Here is a 16,343-nt window from a genome sequence, read left to right on the forward strand (position 1 = left end):
GACTCAAAGAACTGAGCCCCATCAGACTTGGAGGCGGAGGCTGCCCTTTGTGTGGACCTGGAGGGGGGGTGGCGACAAGCTGGCTGAGAGGGACTTCCCCCTGGGGGTGGGGAGGGGTGGGTAGAAGAGAGAGCTGCCCACAGACCCTGTGTGGGGAAGGCTGTGGGAAGAGAGGTGTGGGGGGAATCCAGAGCCCGACGTCTCCCTGTTAGTCCTCGAGGGCCAGCCCAGACACCCGCCCTCGACTTGGGATTCAAAGCCAACCTGCACCAACCTTCACCTTGTCTCAGTCATTTGGCTTCCTGTCGTCTGGGGCCCCGACCTGCCACTCTGCACGATCGATCGATTGTTTCCTTGCCCATCCTCCCGAGAGCCGGAAAATAGGGGTGGATTGGAGACAAGAAAACAACATTTTAAATTAATATAATAAGGCAATCAGTGCACAGCCTGATGATAAAGTGCCATAAATGTAAGAGTTTGATGAACTCAACCACTTGATTCTGATGTCCAAAGGTGGGGGGCGGGCGGGGGGGAAGTGAGTGGTTTTTTTTAAGCTTTAAGGGGCTAGTAATCTGATAAGGAATGTGCAAGTTTTTCCAGGATTACAAACCATAGGAATAGGAAACATATTTTAGCCATGGGGACGGTGGGGGGGTGGGGAGAATGTGGTTTGGAAATCAAGGCTGTAAATAATCTACAGAACAAAGGGGGCTTTGCAAGGACAAGCGGTTGTGAATTGAGGAGTGTGACTCACTCAGGCCTCAGCACCTGGGATCCAGAAGTGCACCGTATTGTACACGAGAGGGACAAGGAGGCTGGGAGGCCTCCGGGGAGGTGGGGTGGGGTTAAATGTGTTACTGAAGCGGGGTATCCGGCAATATCCAGGCCTGTATCCCTCACCCAGTCCCAATTTTAGCAGAGACGATTGAGCAGTTGGGGACTTGATAAACCAAGAGCTGCTGGCTGAGAGGCAAAGCGTTTTTATTCGTGCCTCATCACCATTTTCCTTCTCAGGCCCTGGGACTTCCAGGAGATTGAGAGCACTTTCAAAAGGAGCACATTCAGAATGGTAGATTCTCCTCCAGAAAACTGGCAGCCGCTGGCGGCTCCCTCCCCCGTCTGGTGTGCAACCCCCCCCCCCCCCATACCAGACCGACGACAGCCAGGCGGGTGCCTCCGCGCCTTTTAACTGTGGCCAATCTGATAAACACAGAATGCATCTTTTCTTATTTATACGTCTTTGATTATTGGTGAAGGAGAACATCGTATCCCAGCACAGATATCATTTGGTTTCCTGCCTGGCGCCCATGTGTCTGTTGGGCTGCTTGTTTTTTCTTACTGATTCGGGAGCGCTTGCAGGCAGGTGTAGCATGTGATATTAATGTGCTTCCTTCACATTAATTGCAAATATTTTTCCTCCCTCAGGGCCAGTTTCCTTCCACCTCTCTTAGAGAGGCCCTCGGTGGTCCACAAATCATGATACCCCGAATGGTATTTGGGGTCTGTGTGGTCCTGTTTCCAGTGACTTTACTGCAAGGCTGGGGAGGCTCTCTCTGCATCTGGACACTACCCTCCACCCAGCTAAAGCAGACAGTAATCTTCAAGGGCCATGGGCCCTTGCCCTCACCTTTTCATAATTCTGCCAGAATTTATATGAGTCCCAGGCCCTCATCGCACTGGTGAGCACTGAGTGCACGTGGGGGTGTGTGTGGGTGAGGATGTGGTTTAAATTCTACATCCCCGCTCAATGCCCCAGAAGCCCTTGCCGGCTTGCGACTGGCCTGCACGGGCTTGGCTAGTGTGTCAAAAGGCTGCCAGGGTGCGGCAGATCCCAGCCTCCAAGACCAGAACCTCACACCCAGGCATGACGGCACAGTTACCTGCCTCCTCCCTCTTCCCTCTTCTGCTAGTCGGCGTCATGTGCACGAATCCCAAGCCCCCAGAGAAGGTGAAGGTGAGTGACCTCCAGAGGGGGCGGGGCGGGGCTCCAAGGTAGAGTCACCCTTCTGTCCTGTGTCAGTCATTCTTGCAAGACTCCCGCCTCCGTGCTTTCTTCTTGTGCTTTCCATTAACCTTTCTTTTCTTCTTGCCTCTTCTTCAGTCCTATAAACGGTGTCCCTTGAGCCGAATCTAGGGAAGAGGCTCCTTACTGTGGTCCTTGCTCCTCTCCATCTCCATTTAGGGTCGCCTGGACACCCTTCCAGCCACGTCAGTATCGGCCTCAGCTGGGCCCCAGGCAAGGCTGGCGCGGGCATCACAGTGGGCGGCAGGGTTTGGGGGAGACCGTGGGCTAAGTCATCTCAGTGGGATGCCCACGAAGAGGAGGAAAGAATCAATGTGGAAGTTTTACAGATGGATAAAGTCACAGAGTTACCAGAGAAGCATAAATCACGTGCAGAAATAACTGGAGGACTGAAGCAACTGAATTTGGAATCAAGTGTTGGATTCTGGCCTCAGTCTAGTCCCATTTCATGGCTCCGTTGCCTTATTGAGGCAACGTGTGTGTGTGTGTGTGTGTGTGTGTGTGTGTGTGTGTGGCGGTGGGAGGACAGCTCAGGGATGGATAGATGGGATCTAGGTGACTTGGAGGCAGAATGGGATCATGAAGTGAGAGGCGAGCAAACTCTCGTCCGTAGCGGGGGGATCACTTTTGGTCACCCTTCACCTCTGTCAGCCTCTGCCATCTCATTACGAAGTCGTGGGTGACAGTGTCTACCTTGTGGGTGGCTGAACAGTAATTATGACATGTGCGATGTGCTCAGTAAAAGGCAGCTCTCGGAAGATCTTCCTACTGCTCTGAAATCGACCAGAGAACGCTCTGCTTTTGAGACTTGATGCGCTTTTCTGTCACTGCGTGCTGCCTGGTTGGGTATGAAGGCCCCGGACCCTGGGCTGTAGAATTTGCTTAATGAAAAGCTGAGTCTGGAGGTATAGGAGACCTGTCATGTGGACTTAGATACGTTGGAAGCAGCACTGAGTGTCAGCAGTAAGTGCCGCAAAGGGCTCTCCAGGTCCAGAGTCTCTAAATCCCCACACCCTGGTACCCAACACGATTGTCATTAATTTTCACTGCGGTAGCAAAGGGGGAAGAAGACAAATCATGAAAAATGTTCAGCTTGGCACCGGCACCATGGACATGGAGATCGATGCTTTCACACAACATTCTCAGTTTTGCTGGCATGTGTGTCTCTGTGCACTTAGGGGAAAGCGCAGAGGCCTGCTTAGAGGAGGCAGCCTTCTGACCAGGGGCAGGGACTGAGGCCCGCAGCCCGGTGTGCTAGCGAGAGCAGCAGCTGGCCAAGAAGGTTGGAGAAAGTCCGGTTTTGTTTGTGTGGCATCAGGACCGGTGCTGGCTGGCTGGCTGGCTAAAATCCTCTCTAGTCCCTTGGATTTCCAGGGAGTCTGGGTTAATCCTACTTTAAATCTGGACCTTCCTTATCGCATTTCGTCCTTCTCCCCTTTCTCTGACCCGTTCCTCTCTGCCTTTGTCTCGCCATGAGGCTTGGTAGCTTCCTTTTCACACTCCCTGGGTTCTGTGAGGCTGTGCTGATGAGCACTGTGGAGTCCAGACCCTTTGGGTCCCTCGTGGACTCTACAAGAATAGAGTGTGGGGCGCCTGGGTGGCGCAGTCGGTTAAGCGTCCGACTTCAGCCAGGTCACGATCTCGCAGTCCGGGAGTTCGAGCCCCGCGTCGGGCTCTGGGCTGATGGCTCAGAGCCTGGAGCCTGTTTCCGATTCTGTGTCTCCCTCTCTCTCCGTCCCTCCCCCGTTCATGCTTTGTCTCTCTCTGTCCCCAAAATAAATAAACGTTGGAAAAAAAAATTTTAAAGAATAGAGTGGGGGAAGAATAAGGCGAGATCTGCCTTGTAGAGGAATTTAACCTAAAATCAGGCAGCGAGAATGTCATGTACAAAGTATTTCTGTCATATGGAACTTATTTGTGTCACATAGAATCCTGCTCAAGTATGCTCAGAAGATCCGGGGAGGAACAGGACAGACGGAGCCAGTGATGAAGGCGAGAATTCGATTCCTAGAGCACGATGCGGTGGGGGGCTGATTATGTGAGAGCAGGTGCTGCTGGACAGATGTTCGCGGCACCAGCAGATGGTCTCGGGCTCTCGCTGTCCTCTACTGGGAGCTACAGAAGGAGCGTCACGGCGGTGGCTTGTAAAACCATCACACGAGCAAGAGAGACGTGAGGGACAGAAGTATCCCAAGCAGGGCTGACGTTAGCTTCTAGAAGGTAAAACCTGGAAGGCCGCTTGAAGAGCTGATGGGAATCTAGATGAGTGTCTTCGTCTTACCCGCAGGGGAACTGAGGGCCAAGGATAAGAACGGCCCAGGTTCACAGGGAGCAGAGCTGGCTTTGGATCCCCAGGCCGGAGTTCCTTCCACACCACGCTGATGCGTGGAGCAAGCAGTCGGGAGGCCTCGGGAAAGTTACAGAAGTGACCAGGCCGTCCTCAGATACATAAGCCATCCCACACCTGCCCTTTGTGGGAGAGTCTAGGCGGGACACCTTCAGTCCAGAACCAGCCAGAAGCCTCGTTTCCACAGAAGCACACAGGGCAGCGAGCTTTTCTCTTGGGCCTCCCTTACTTCGTGAACCTCCGCTCTTTTCACCTCATCCTGGCACGTTTCCCGGCGCCCGGATGACGGGAGGGGACATGACTGCCTGCCGCTCAAACACCATTGGCGGTGCAGTCACAGGACGTAAGTTTCCATCGTGTCGTGGACGCCTCACAAAAGCCCTGTTTGTTTGCTGGTTCGTTTTCGGTTAATGCAGCCGTTACCGTTTGAGTGCGCTGACAGATTTCACAGGTGTTAGGAACCGTTACTAACATTATCCTTTTAAAAATCTTCCAGATGGATTGCTACAAAGATGTGAAAGGCACCATCTACGAATATGACGCCCTCCCTCTTAATGGAAAGGAACACATTCAGTTCAAGCAGTACGCGGGCAAGCACGTCCTTTTCGTCAACGTGGCCACCTACTGCGGTCTGACAGCTCAGTATCCTGGTAAGAATTCAGAGCCACTGTCCTTGGGGTTACAGTTTCCTGCTCAGCATGTTCTAAATCATAAGTAGAATTACATTCTAATTACGCCTTGAAGTAGATCCTCACGACCCAGTGACTTCATTCCCTCATGTCAGGAGCCAGCAAGCAACGGCCCACGGGTCAAATCTGGTCAGCCTGCTTCTGTGAACAAAGTTTTATTGGGACACAGCCATGCCCATGTGCTTCCATACTGCCCGTGGCTGATTTACGCCTCAAGGCCGGGTTGAGTAGTTGATGATAATAGGGATGGAGACCATCCGGCTTGCAGAGTCTAAGGTGTCCACTGTCTTTATACAAAGTGTGCTGAGCCCTTCCCTACATCCTGCCTCTGCTTTGCTCCTGAGATTTCCGGGAGAATAACATATATCTGAGGACTCGGGGCCTCGGCGCAGATTCCAGAAGTCTTGGTAAATACTAGACAGATTGATGTTTTTGAGACTTTTCCAGGGTAACTTGCTAAGGCAGAGGCGGCGGGGATGGGCTGCAGCTGTGTCTGTCCGGAGAGCTGGCCCAGCAGGTGGGGGTAGAGGCGAGTCGTCCGGCTCCACCTCAGGGTCTCCTGGACGTGGTTTCCCCGTCTCTGTACGTTACTCAGGGAGCGATTTCATCTTTCTCGTATCTTCGGCCGTGTGGTTTCGAAGCCGGTGAATAATGAACAGGATGGATTTTAACCAGACATAGAGGCACTTCTTATGTTTGAAGTAATAAGAGTTTCATTTTTTTTCTGGTTTTTGATTATGTTGTGTTTTGAACAGGTAACATATTCACAAGGCTCACAAATTATAGGAATCAAGTCTAGAGTGAGAAGAAGTCTTTCCAGCTCCTTGTCCCCCTCTCTCTAGATGACCGGTATTATGTTTACAGAATCCGCAAATTCTTTTTTCTGCCCCCCCCATTGTAACATAATGTAAATACTGCTTGTCACTTTGCTTTTTGTTTTAATAAACTATTTATTTATTTATTTTAAGTAGGCCCCATGTCCAATGTGGGGCTTGAACTCACAAGCCTGAGATTGAGAGTCACCCACTCCACTGACTGAGCCAACCAGGCATCCCACTAAAGTACTTTAGAGTTCAGACCACCTCCTCATTCTTTTTAAAGACTGAATGACACTATGGGGCGCCTGGGTGGCGCAGTTGGTTAAGCGTCCGACTTCAGCCAGGTCACGATCTCGCGGTCCGTGAGTTCGAGCCCCGCGTCGGGCTCTGGGCTGATGGCTCGGAGCCTGGAGCCTGCTTCCGATTCTGTGTCTCGGAGCCTGGAGCCTGCTTCCGATTCTGTGTCTCCCTCTCTCTCTGCCCCTCCCCCGTTCATGCTCTGTCTCTCTCTGTCCCAAAAATAAATAAATGTTGGGAAAAAAAATTAAAAAAAAAAAAAGACTGAATGACACTCTGTTGGACCATAATTCATTTTACCAGTTTACGGTGACTTTAAAAACTCGTGTATTCAGTTCCCACTCTGTACAGAACAGACGAGGCAACTAAGGAATCGTTTCCCAAGGATTGGAAGATGGGATTCCTAATTTATTGTCTCTTTCCCAGAGCAAGTGCTCACGTACGATGACTGAAGACAGGTAAGAAGGATGTGGGGAGAGGTACTGGGGAACCGTATGGAATCAGGAAGCCAATGTCTAGTTCGTAAAGAAAAAGGAAAGAAGAAAGAAAAGAAAAGGGAAGGAAAGAAGAGAGGAAGGAAGGAGGGAGGGAGGAAAGAAAAGGACTAAGAGGAGGCTCCTGTTGACCAGTTGGTTGTGGAGAATCTTCGTGGGACCGGCTAGTGTCTGTCAGGGCACTGAAGCCACCTAGCCCAGAAAGGGTTAACAAAGAAGCTGATGACAAAAATCTGAGCAAAGGATGGGAAGACAGTGGAAGGAGGCAGGTGCAGGCTCGTGGGTTCCGGCATGTCGGTGAGGACTGATGTAGAACATCCTGAGGATGTTGAAGAACACCGGGAAGCTGGGCTCGAGTTTCTCTGGCTCTCTCTGCCCATCAGGTCTATTTCCTGCCCCACCCAGGGGACCCAGTCCGTACAGAGGAGAGAAGCCCATTATCGTCATCTGTGTCTTTTTCTTTTTCTTTTTTTTTTTTAATTTTTTTTCAACGTTTTTTATTTACTTTTGGGACAGAGAGAGACAGAGCATGAACGGGGGAGGGGCAGAGAGAGAGAGGGAGACACAGAATCGGAAACAGGCTCCAGGCTCCAAGCCATCAGCTCAGAGCCCGACACGGGGCTCGAACTCACGGACCGCGAGATCGTGACCTGGCTGAAGTCGGACGCTCAACCGACTGCGCCACCCAGGCGCCCCTGTGTCTTTTTCTGAAAGAAAGAAGAAAGAAAGAAAGAAAGAAAGAAAGAAAGAAAGAAAGAAAGAAAGATTGGGGCACCTGGGTGGCTCAGTCGGTTGAGCTTCTTGACTTTGGCTCAGGTCATGATCTCTTGGCTCATGGGCTCAGGCTCTGCATCGGGCTCTGTGCTGACAGCTCAGCCTGGACCCTGCTTCGGATTCTGTGTCTCCCTCTCTCTCTGCCCCTCCCCTGCTCACACTCTATGCCTCTCTGTCTCTCAAAAATAAACATCGAAATTAAAAAAGAAAGAAAGAAAGAAAGATTCAGTCCTGCAATTAACCAACCAGGGAAGGCAAACATTTTTTTTTAGTTGTGGTTAACAAAAGATATAACATAAAATTTACACTTGTAACCATTTCCAAGTTGTACTGACCAGTAGTGTTAAGTGTGTTCACACTCACAGATCTGGAGACAAACCTCCAGAACTTTTTCATCCTGCCAGACTGAAACTGAACCCATTAAGTAACCCCTGCAGGCACTGTCCATAAGCAGTCACACCTGTCACAATCCATAGTAACCTGGTGAGGTTTTGAAGAGTAAAGATGACTGGGGCCCAACTCAGAAGAAGGGCCAGAGAATTCTCTGGGATGGGACCTGGGCATCCCTGCTTTTCAGGAAGGGCCCTCTGCTGATCCTGATGTGCCACAGATTGGGGAAATATTACCCTATAATAAAGGGCTTTTGAATGCGTGTCTGGAGCTCCAGCACGTAACTCCAGCCCTGTCACTAAAGGTCTTTCCAGCTAGAGACTTTTCCTTCCCTGAGCCTCTGTCTCCTTCTCTGTAAAATGGGTGGCTCCATAGATCTTTCTCTACACGAGGCAGAGTCTCCGGCCAGACCACCAGACGGTCTCTTCTCTTCCCACAGGACTGAACGCACTTCAGGACGAGCTGAAGCCCTGGGGCCTGGTCGTGCTGGGCTTTCCCTGCAACCAGTTTGGGAACCAGGAACCAGGAGAGAACTCAGAGATCCTTCCGGGGCTGAAGTGAGTGCCTGCTTGGGCCCACAGGAGGCCTCTGCCCACCTTTCTTCAGTCTGCGGGGCATGCTCACACGAGGCTTCCTGGGTGGGGGGTGGGTTACACCGACATCAACTTTGTCCTCCCCTGACGTGGGTCTGGCAGTATCTGGACACTCTCCTTCTCCCTGGGAGTGAGGTCTGGATGGACCGCAGAGGAGCAGGACCACAGAAGGAGCCGGAACAGAAGCAGTCCAGGGGCACAGGCTCAGGTTGTGGAACAGACACAAGTTACAGGAATCAGGGAGCCTGACGTGAAGAATGGCCTTATTTCCCCGGGGCCCTGTTTTCTGTATCTGCCCTTCTTCCTGCCCTTCCCATGACCCCCAGCCCCAGGGCCCCCCACAGCCTTCTCTCCTACACTCTGGAGCTCTCTGGCAACTGTGAGTCATTGCAGGTATGTGCGTCCAGGGAGAGGATATGTACCGAATTTCCAGCTTTTTGAGAAAGGGGATGTGAATGGCAAAACAGAACAGAAAGTCTTCAGCTTCTTGAAGGTGAGTGAGTTACTGACCCAAACCTCTTCTTCCCTCTTCCCTTCCTTACAACCGATGTGGTAGAAAAGGGTCTCATGCCCGCAAACGGGATGAGATCTTTGCAAGAGATCTCCAGCTCGGCAGAGGGATCGGGGTTTCATTTGTCCATTTATGAGGCTCTGGCTTTGGTGACAGAGAGCGCTGTGTAGAATGACAGTGTTTCCGAGGACCAGCCTGCGTGCTGAATTCATTCATTCAAGGTACAGTTGCGGAGTCTCAGGCAGTTTCCTAAACAATACGGATAAAAAGCAGACACAGTCCCTACTCCTTGATGGGTTAGTATTGGAGAGGGAGACGTAGAAATCAACAGGTTAATAAGTGCCTTTGATAAAACGCTGACTTTTAGGTACAGAGAACTGGAGGCCACTTTTAGGCAGCGCCGGCTCACATCGCGATTTTTATACACTCTCAGCAAATGGGAGAAAACAAAACAGTGTGAGGAGGGTTTCGGAAACTCAACTGACTTATAGGGTTTCCCGTCAGTCTCAGGTTAGGACGTATATAGAATTTATTCTTACAGTAACCTTTTTTAAATTAAATGATGAAGTGATGATGTTTCTGAAAGGTTTTGTTATTTGATGAAACAAAATGTTGGAACTCCATGTTGGTCCCAAAGATATTTGTGAGATGCTTCTGGCCCAGGAACCCTGAGACCTGGAGAAGCACATTCTAATCTAAGCCATTCACTTTGCAGAACAGGAAACTGACAGCCACAGAGGTGACGTGTCTTACCCACAGCAGCATGGCTGTGTGATCACAGGGTCACCGGGGAGCAAGAGGGGGGGACAGACTCTTCCTGTAATACTGACAGCCATCTTAAAAAATATATTTTTTTAAACATTTATTTATTTTTGAGACAGAGAGAGAGAGAGAGAGAGAGAGCATGAGTGGGGGAGGGGCAGAGAGAGAGAGGGAGACACAGAATCCCAAGCAGGCTCCAGGCTCTGAGCTGTCAGCACAGAGCCCGACGCGGGGCTCGAACCCACAGACCGTGAGATCATGACCTGAGCCAAAGTCGGACGCTTAACCGACTGAGCCACCCAGGCGCCCCCCGACAGCTGTCTTGATGGTTGGCATGGTGGCAATCAGAGTTGTTGAGAATCACAGGAAATCAGAGTACCTAGGCATGGGAGGGGCGGATTCCCCGTGGGCGAAAGTAGCAGAAATGATATTGTTTCTCTGTTCCTTCTCTGCTCCAGCTTTCCTGCCCTCACCCCTCTGAGGTGCTGGGCTCTTTCAGGCACATATCCTGGGAGCCGGTAAAGGTCCACGACATCCGCTGGAACTTTGAGAAGTTCCTGGTGGGGCCCAACGGGGTCCCTGTCATGCGCTGGTTCCACCAGGCTCCCATCAGCACCGTCAGATTGGACATCCTGGAGTACCTGAAGCAGCTAAAAACGAAATAGGAATCCCGCGTGTGGGGCGGGAGCCATCCTGCTTCTTACCTGAAGACCTGTTTTTTAAAAATTCCGTATTTCACTACGCTGTCTTCCTAAATGGCCTCCGCTCGACTCAATCACTCTATCCTGCCGAAGTTCCCCCTCCCTACCAAGTAGATTGACGCTCAGAAGGCTGCTGCTATTTCTCCTTGTAAGAGTACGGACGTGGGAGAAGCACAAAACACTGGAAACCCTACATCCTCAGACGCCTGTTACAGATGGCATCACTCCTATCCGTCAAGGGAATATCAGCCTTCCGTGAGGATGGGTCAGTCTGCCACAGTATCCTGGAGAAGTGTGTTCCTAGACGCCACATTGCCCCTGCTCTCTCCACCCGACAGGTGTAGAAAGAACAGTGGGGTGGTAGCACACAGTCTGGGTTCCACCTCATAACATTTTCCCTCCCCTAAGGACAAACACGCATTGTCAGTTCCCAAGTCTTTTCAGATCATCGTTCACCCGTGACACCCACCGTCCCACATGCACACCGACCTGTCATTCCGGTTTAGGAGCCCTGAGGTGGAGTGGGAGCAGGGGACTGCCTGGCATGAAGGGAGGGGCATCTCCAGAGCCTCCCTCTCACTTAGATCCTACAGAAACTTTCCTAGGGTCTGACCTCTAGTGCACTCAGGCTACGACACCCGGGCCAGGCGCCCTTGGAAGGAAGGGCTTTCCTCTCTCCATCCTACGTTCCTCAGCATCACAGCCAGCCCTGTCCTGTCCCAATAAAATGTTTTCTGCAGCACCTGGCATCACTGTGGTGGTTTTTATACCTTGTCCTGTGCTCAAACTTGTCTCATCTCTCTGTTCTTTCTCACTGTAACTACCAGAGATGGTGTGTTTCCCAAATTACCTTAACCCCTTGCCTAGAAGGAACTGTCCTCCCAGATCCTTGGAAGGTTGTCACCTGGTGGCTCTGAACTGTCACCCTTGATTAGGAGTTTCTCAGGTCAAAGCCATGTCCCCTCTCCAGAGGCAGCTTGTATCCAATTACACTCAGCGGAGGGTATAAAAGGCATGACCTGACTTCCCAACTTGGGACATCTCTGAAGGGCCCGTCCTAGCTGTGGACAGCCCCGAGGGTCTGATGCCTTTGTGTTGACCCTGAAGTAGTGTTCCAGTAAACTCTGAATGCAGATCTCCATCTTTGAGTCCTTACAGGTAACCAAAGGGGATCTGAGAAATAAGATGCTAAAATGAGAGTTAATAAAATTTTTTTCTAGTCTTTACTTGCTTTTGAGACAGAGCAAGACAGAGTGGGAGCAGCGGAGGTGCAGAGAGAGGGAGACACAGAATCCGAAGCAGGCTCCAGGCTCTGAGCCCGATGCAGGGCTCAAACTCACAAACCATGAGATCATGACCTGAGCCGAAGTTGGATGCCCAACAGACTGAGTCACCTAGGTGCCCCATATATATACATATATAGGTGTATATATGTATAGATAGATAGATAGATGATAGACGAGAGTTTTGAAGCTGAACTGTCTGCTATCTGGCTGGCAGTGTGGGGGGTGGGGGGAGCACAAACAGCCAGAATACAGACCAGCAGGTGCAGTTTTTACAACTCTCAGCAAACATGCACAAGGCGGTCACACTGGTAGCTCCATGTGCTGGTGAATGTGACGGATCAGGCCCCTGAGAAATGTGAGAGAGTGGTGAGAGAGGTGATATAATTTTAAGGCAATTTTAAGGTTGTTCTGAGAAGAAATTGATGCTTTGGAGGGAGATGCTTAAAGGCTGAGGGTGACCTCTCACCAGATAAAGGCTAACTGTGAAAACCAGTGCCTCCCCAAGAGGAGATAAAGAACTTCTCATATCCTGCAACTCAAGAGCACAAAGGGCAAGGGTTCAGGTTCAAGACTTAATCGTAGGAATAGTAGGACTCCAAAGAAGGTTAAACCCTCAAACCAGATTATCTCCTATGCTCAAGTCACATGGCCTGGATTGGAAAAGAATAGAACCTTGAGGCATTGGATGGATACATCTGGTTGGATGCATTAGAACATCTAAATCCCCAGACTTTCCAAGACCCCCAGCCCTCCTTATTAAGCGTAAGCTCGTCCTTCTTGCTTGGTGATAATGCAGAGGCTGGTGCTCTGCCAAACACCCATTCAATATCCGCCCAAAAAGAATTAGATTCCAAAGGTTCCTGATCAAGGGGCATGAAACACAAAGTTAGCTGAAAGAGAGTTCATGGATATTGGAGCATTTTCACCAAGTGCAGAGGTTTTACACATTGGCAAGAACCAACACACCGTTAGGATTCTCCTGTTTGGACAAAGAAATGGCCCTCATCAAATGTGGTAGAAATGCCAGGACTATTGTGTCTAATGACACAAAGGAGGAATCAAAAGCTCCGAAAAGTAATGCTGGAAAGTCACTGAAGACAAAGTATTGCAGGAGTTTGAAAACATAAAAAAGAATGTGCAGGATCACGGAGAAGTGTGTGGTGAGTGTGGTTGATGGGAGATTCTGCTACAGAAGTGGCCTCGCTGTTAACGATGCGGATTATAGGATCCTGAAATGATTTGGGCCAGAGATGGCGGCACTCATACATCAGAATCTGTGTGGGGGGTGGTGGGGGTGGGGGCAGGCAACTCTGTAGAGTGTCGGAGATGATTAATAGAACACGGCATCCCTAGAAGCAAGGGAGATGAACAGCCAACAAGGTATCATTGTCTGCATAATCAGAAGAACCTAGAATACATAACCAGTAGACTGAGGGCAGCAGCCCCAATTAAAAACAAAATCAGCATACCTTGCTCAGCTCTGATCTTGAACCAGAGGAAAAGCCAAGTCCTGAGGAAGTAGGACCCTGCAACAGCACCACAAATATAGAGAATATAATTTCCCCATTCCTTCCCTAAAGGGACTTGTGACCATTCACTCAGCAGCCATAAACTCAAGAAAGAGAAACACCCTTACCTTTCAAGGACTGTTTTAAATAAGGTCCAACTTGGGGTGCCTGGGTGGCGCAGTCGGTGAAGCGTCCGACTTCAGCCAGGTCACGATCTCGCGGTCCGTGAGTTTGAGCCCCGCGTCGGGCTCTGGGCTGATGGCTCAGAGCCTGGAGCCTGTTTCCGATTCTGTGTCTCCCTCTCTCTCTGCCCCTCGCCCGTTCATGCTCTGTCTCTCTCTGTCCCAAAAATAAATAAACGTTGGAAAAAAAAATTTAAATAAGGTCCAACTTGACATTGATACTAGAAGGCCCACTGTGTCATCATGGCCCCTGGTTAGAATAGAGGCTACAGGGTCCAGGCAGCAAATGGAGTCCTGGCCCAGGGCTGGTTCATCCACTAAGGCCATGGATCCATGGGGCGGAAATTTCTCCTGTCCCCAAATGTACAATTAGAATGGTATTTGTGGGAGTTGGTGTAAGCACTACATTGACTTCTTGGCATGTGGTCTAAGGAACTATCACAGTAGGAGAAGCCGAGAGGAAGGCCTGAGGCTGACTCCCCAGTTCCCAGCTGGGCCAGTAAATGAAGCCATTCAGGTGAATGGAAACCATCCTCCCAGGGACCGTGACAGATGGACCAAAATGGATGCACAATTGGGATCCCTATAGTGTCTCCACTTAATGCACCAGTTTGTTGCCTACAAAGAGTAAAAGAAAGAGTCTGGAAAATGACAGTGGACTACCTACCACGATCTACACCGAGGAATAGCCCTAATTGAAACCATTGCACCTGCTGTGGTATCTTTGTTAGAAAACATTAATTTACACCCTGTGATTCTTTAAAGAAATATGTGGAAAATGAGATTTAGTATGACCTTTTTTGGAATCATTAGTTTAAAAAAATCATCTGAACACCATAATAAAATCTTACCCTTGACTCATTACACTTTCTGTACATCCCAACACTATCATCTTATCCCCAAACCTGGCTCATGGAATATCTACATTTGTTTAGAGTTAAGGACATCGATCCTTTGGGAAGGGTCAGAGACTGACTTTTCAGCTAGGAAGGCCACATTCCTACTCAGAAGACACTGTTTATGGTTTTGGGGTCAGAGACAAGAGGGGGACAATGGGTTGGTCAGACGTTTGGCCCTTCCCCAGGACCAAGTCCTGAGCTAGCTCTTTAGCTCAGGCCGGGCTACTCCCAGGAAGAGAAGACAAGGGATCAGAAGGAAAGACAGTCTGTGTTCTGGAGCGCTGGTCCTTACACTGTAAAATGTACCTCAGCACCAAATATTCTCTTCATCAGAAAACAGGGAAAGACATCCGGCAGCATTGATTAAACTGTGGTATATCAGTGGATGGACTGAACATTGTGCAAATGTGTAATAACGTGGAGTAACAGGTCCAACCCAATAGCAAGGACTATATAAGTGCTTCCTTTAGCTTGCCCATCACGGGAAATAGTTTATGTTATAGTGCTAAATAAAAACAAAATAATACAGCAGGTCAGGAGCCGCTCCTGCCACCACCAACATGGAGACTTTGTACTGAGTCCTGTTCTTAGAGCTCAAATCTGCATCCCCACCCCCCCCCCCCCCCCCCCCCACCGCTGCACCGCTGAAGCTGAAGACGCCACCGTGGGTGCACATGCTGTTGGCCATGACTGTGTATGCTCTGGTGGTTCTTACTTCCTCATCACCAGAAGAATAATTTATGGTGTTATTGCTGAACCTCCAAGTGTTGGCTGTATGACAGATGAACATGGGTGTCAGAGACCCGTAGCTTTCCTGGCCTACGGGGTTAATGGACAATATGTTGTGGAAGGACTCGCATCCAGATTCCTGTTTACAATGACGGACTCAGGTTTCACAATCCTGGACGGATCAAATGCACCAAACATTCCCACACTCAGTAGATGTCTTCTTCTAACTCATTGGATTCGTCTGTGTCCTGTTGAGTTTTGTCATGGCTAGAGCGTTCATGAGAAAGAAACTGCTGGGCTATCTGATAAGTTAAAATGCCTTTTGAGAAGAAATCAGTGGACATTGGATTGGCTCCTGTTAACAAAGTTTTTTTTAATTTTTTTTTAAACGTTTATTTATTTTTGGGACAGAGAGAGACAGAGCATGAACGGGGGAGGGGCAGAGAGAGAGGGAGACACAGAATCGGAAACAGGCTCCAGGCTCTGAGCCATCAGCCCAGAGCCTGACGCGGGGCTCGAACTCCCGGACCGCGAGATCGTGACCTGGCTGAAGTCGGACGCTTAACCGACTGCGCCACCCAGGCGCCCCCTCCTGTTAACAAAGTTTTAAAGGCTGTTCCAACCTTCTGGTGTGAAATGTGGAAAAGAGTGGAAAGCAGCAGTGAAGTGAACCCTTTGTCCACTGAGAATACCGGAGCATGTTCAAGCCTGAGCTGGAATGTCCTCTTGGTGTCAGAGAGACAAAACTCATCACAGTACTTCTTCCTGCTGGATCATACTGATGTCCCAGCCAGGTTAAGTGGCATCCCCTTTTTAGTTTTTCACTTCTAATTTTTTTAACATTTATTTATTTTTGAGAGAGAGACAGAGTGGGAGCAGGGGAGGAGCAGAGAGAGGGAGACACAGAATCTGAAGCAGGCTCCAGACTGAGCTGTCAGCACAGAGCTGATGTTGGGGCTCGAACTTACAAACCCTGAGATGGTGACCTGAGCCAGCCAGGTTCTCCTGTTTTTCATTTCTTAAAGAAAATACACTCATTTCTACAACTGTAATATTGAATAAAGTGATTACTTTTTTACAGTTCTTTTCACGTTTTTTGGAGATAACACTTCTGACTTTTAAAAATTAATGTAAAATTGGAAAGCGAGATCCCATAAGTAGAGAGCTCTGGACGGATGGTCAGCTTTACCCATGGTGCTTTGCCTCTAAACAGAGTATGTGACAGTTACTGCAGATATGTATGCAAGACTGTTTCCTGCACAATACTATGTATTTGAAGTGCAGAAATAATTTTTCCAATTAAAAAATACATAAATGCGTATGTGGGTATGTATGAGTGT

General features: G+C 49.6%; 1 protein-coding gene across 4 annotated transcripts; it reads left to right on the forward strand.

Annotated features, from left to right (window-relative positions):
• Positions 1-1,167: 1,167 nt before the first annotated feature.
• Positions 1,168-11,148, forward strand: GPX5 (glutathione peroxidase 5). Of its 4 annotated transcripts, none has more exons than XM_040457088.1 (5): positions 1,168-1,954; positions 4,867-5,020; positions 8,272-8,389; positions 8,819-8,918; positions 10,157-11,148. In XM_040457088.1, the coding sequence occupies exons 1-5, from the start codon at positions 1,748-1,750 to the stop codon at positions 10,361-10,363; spliced, it is 786 nt and encodes a 261-aa protein (XP_040313022.1). In that variant the 5' UTR covers positions 1,168-1,747; the 3' UTR covers positions 10,364-11,148. The 4 variants fall into 4 exon arrangements, with proteins under 4 accessions (XP_040313022.1, XP_040313026.1, XP_040313024.1 ...); XM_040457090.1 differs by lacking the exon at positions 1,168-1,954 and adding an exon at positions 2,055-2,986; XM_040457091.1 differs by lacking the exon at positions 1,168-1,954 and adding an exon at positions 3,847-4,765.
• Positions 11,149-16,343: the final 5,195 nt, after the last annotated feature.

Source organism: Herpailurus yagouaroundi, unplaced genomic scaffold (genome assembly GCF_014898765.1).
Source record: "Herpailurus yagouaroundi ecotype Mexico unplaced genomic scaffold, PumYag 219, whole genome shotgun sequence".
Lineage (NCBI taxonomy): Eukaryota > Metazoa > Chordata > Mammalia > Carnivora > Felidae > Herpailurus > Herpailurus yagouaroundi.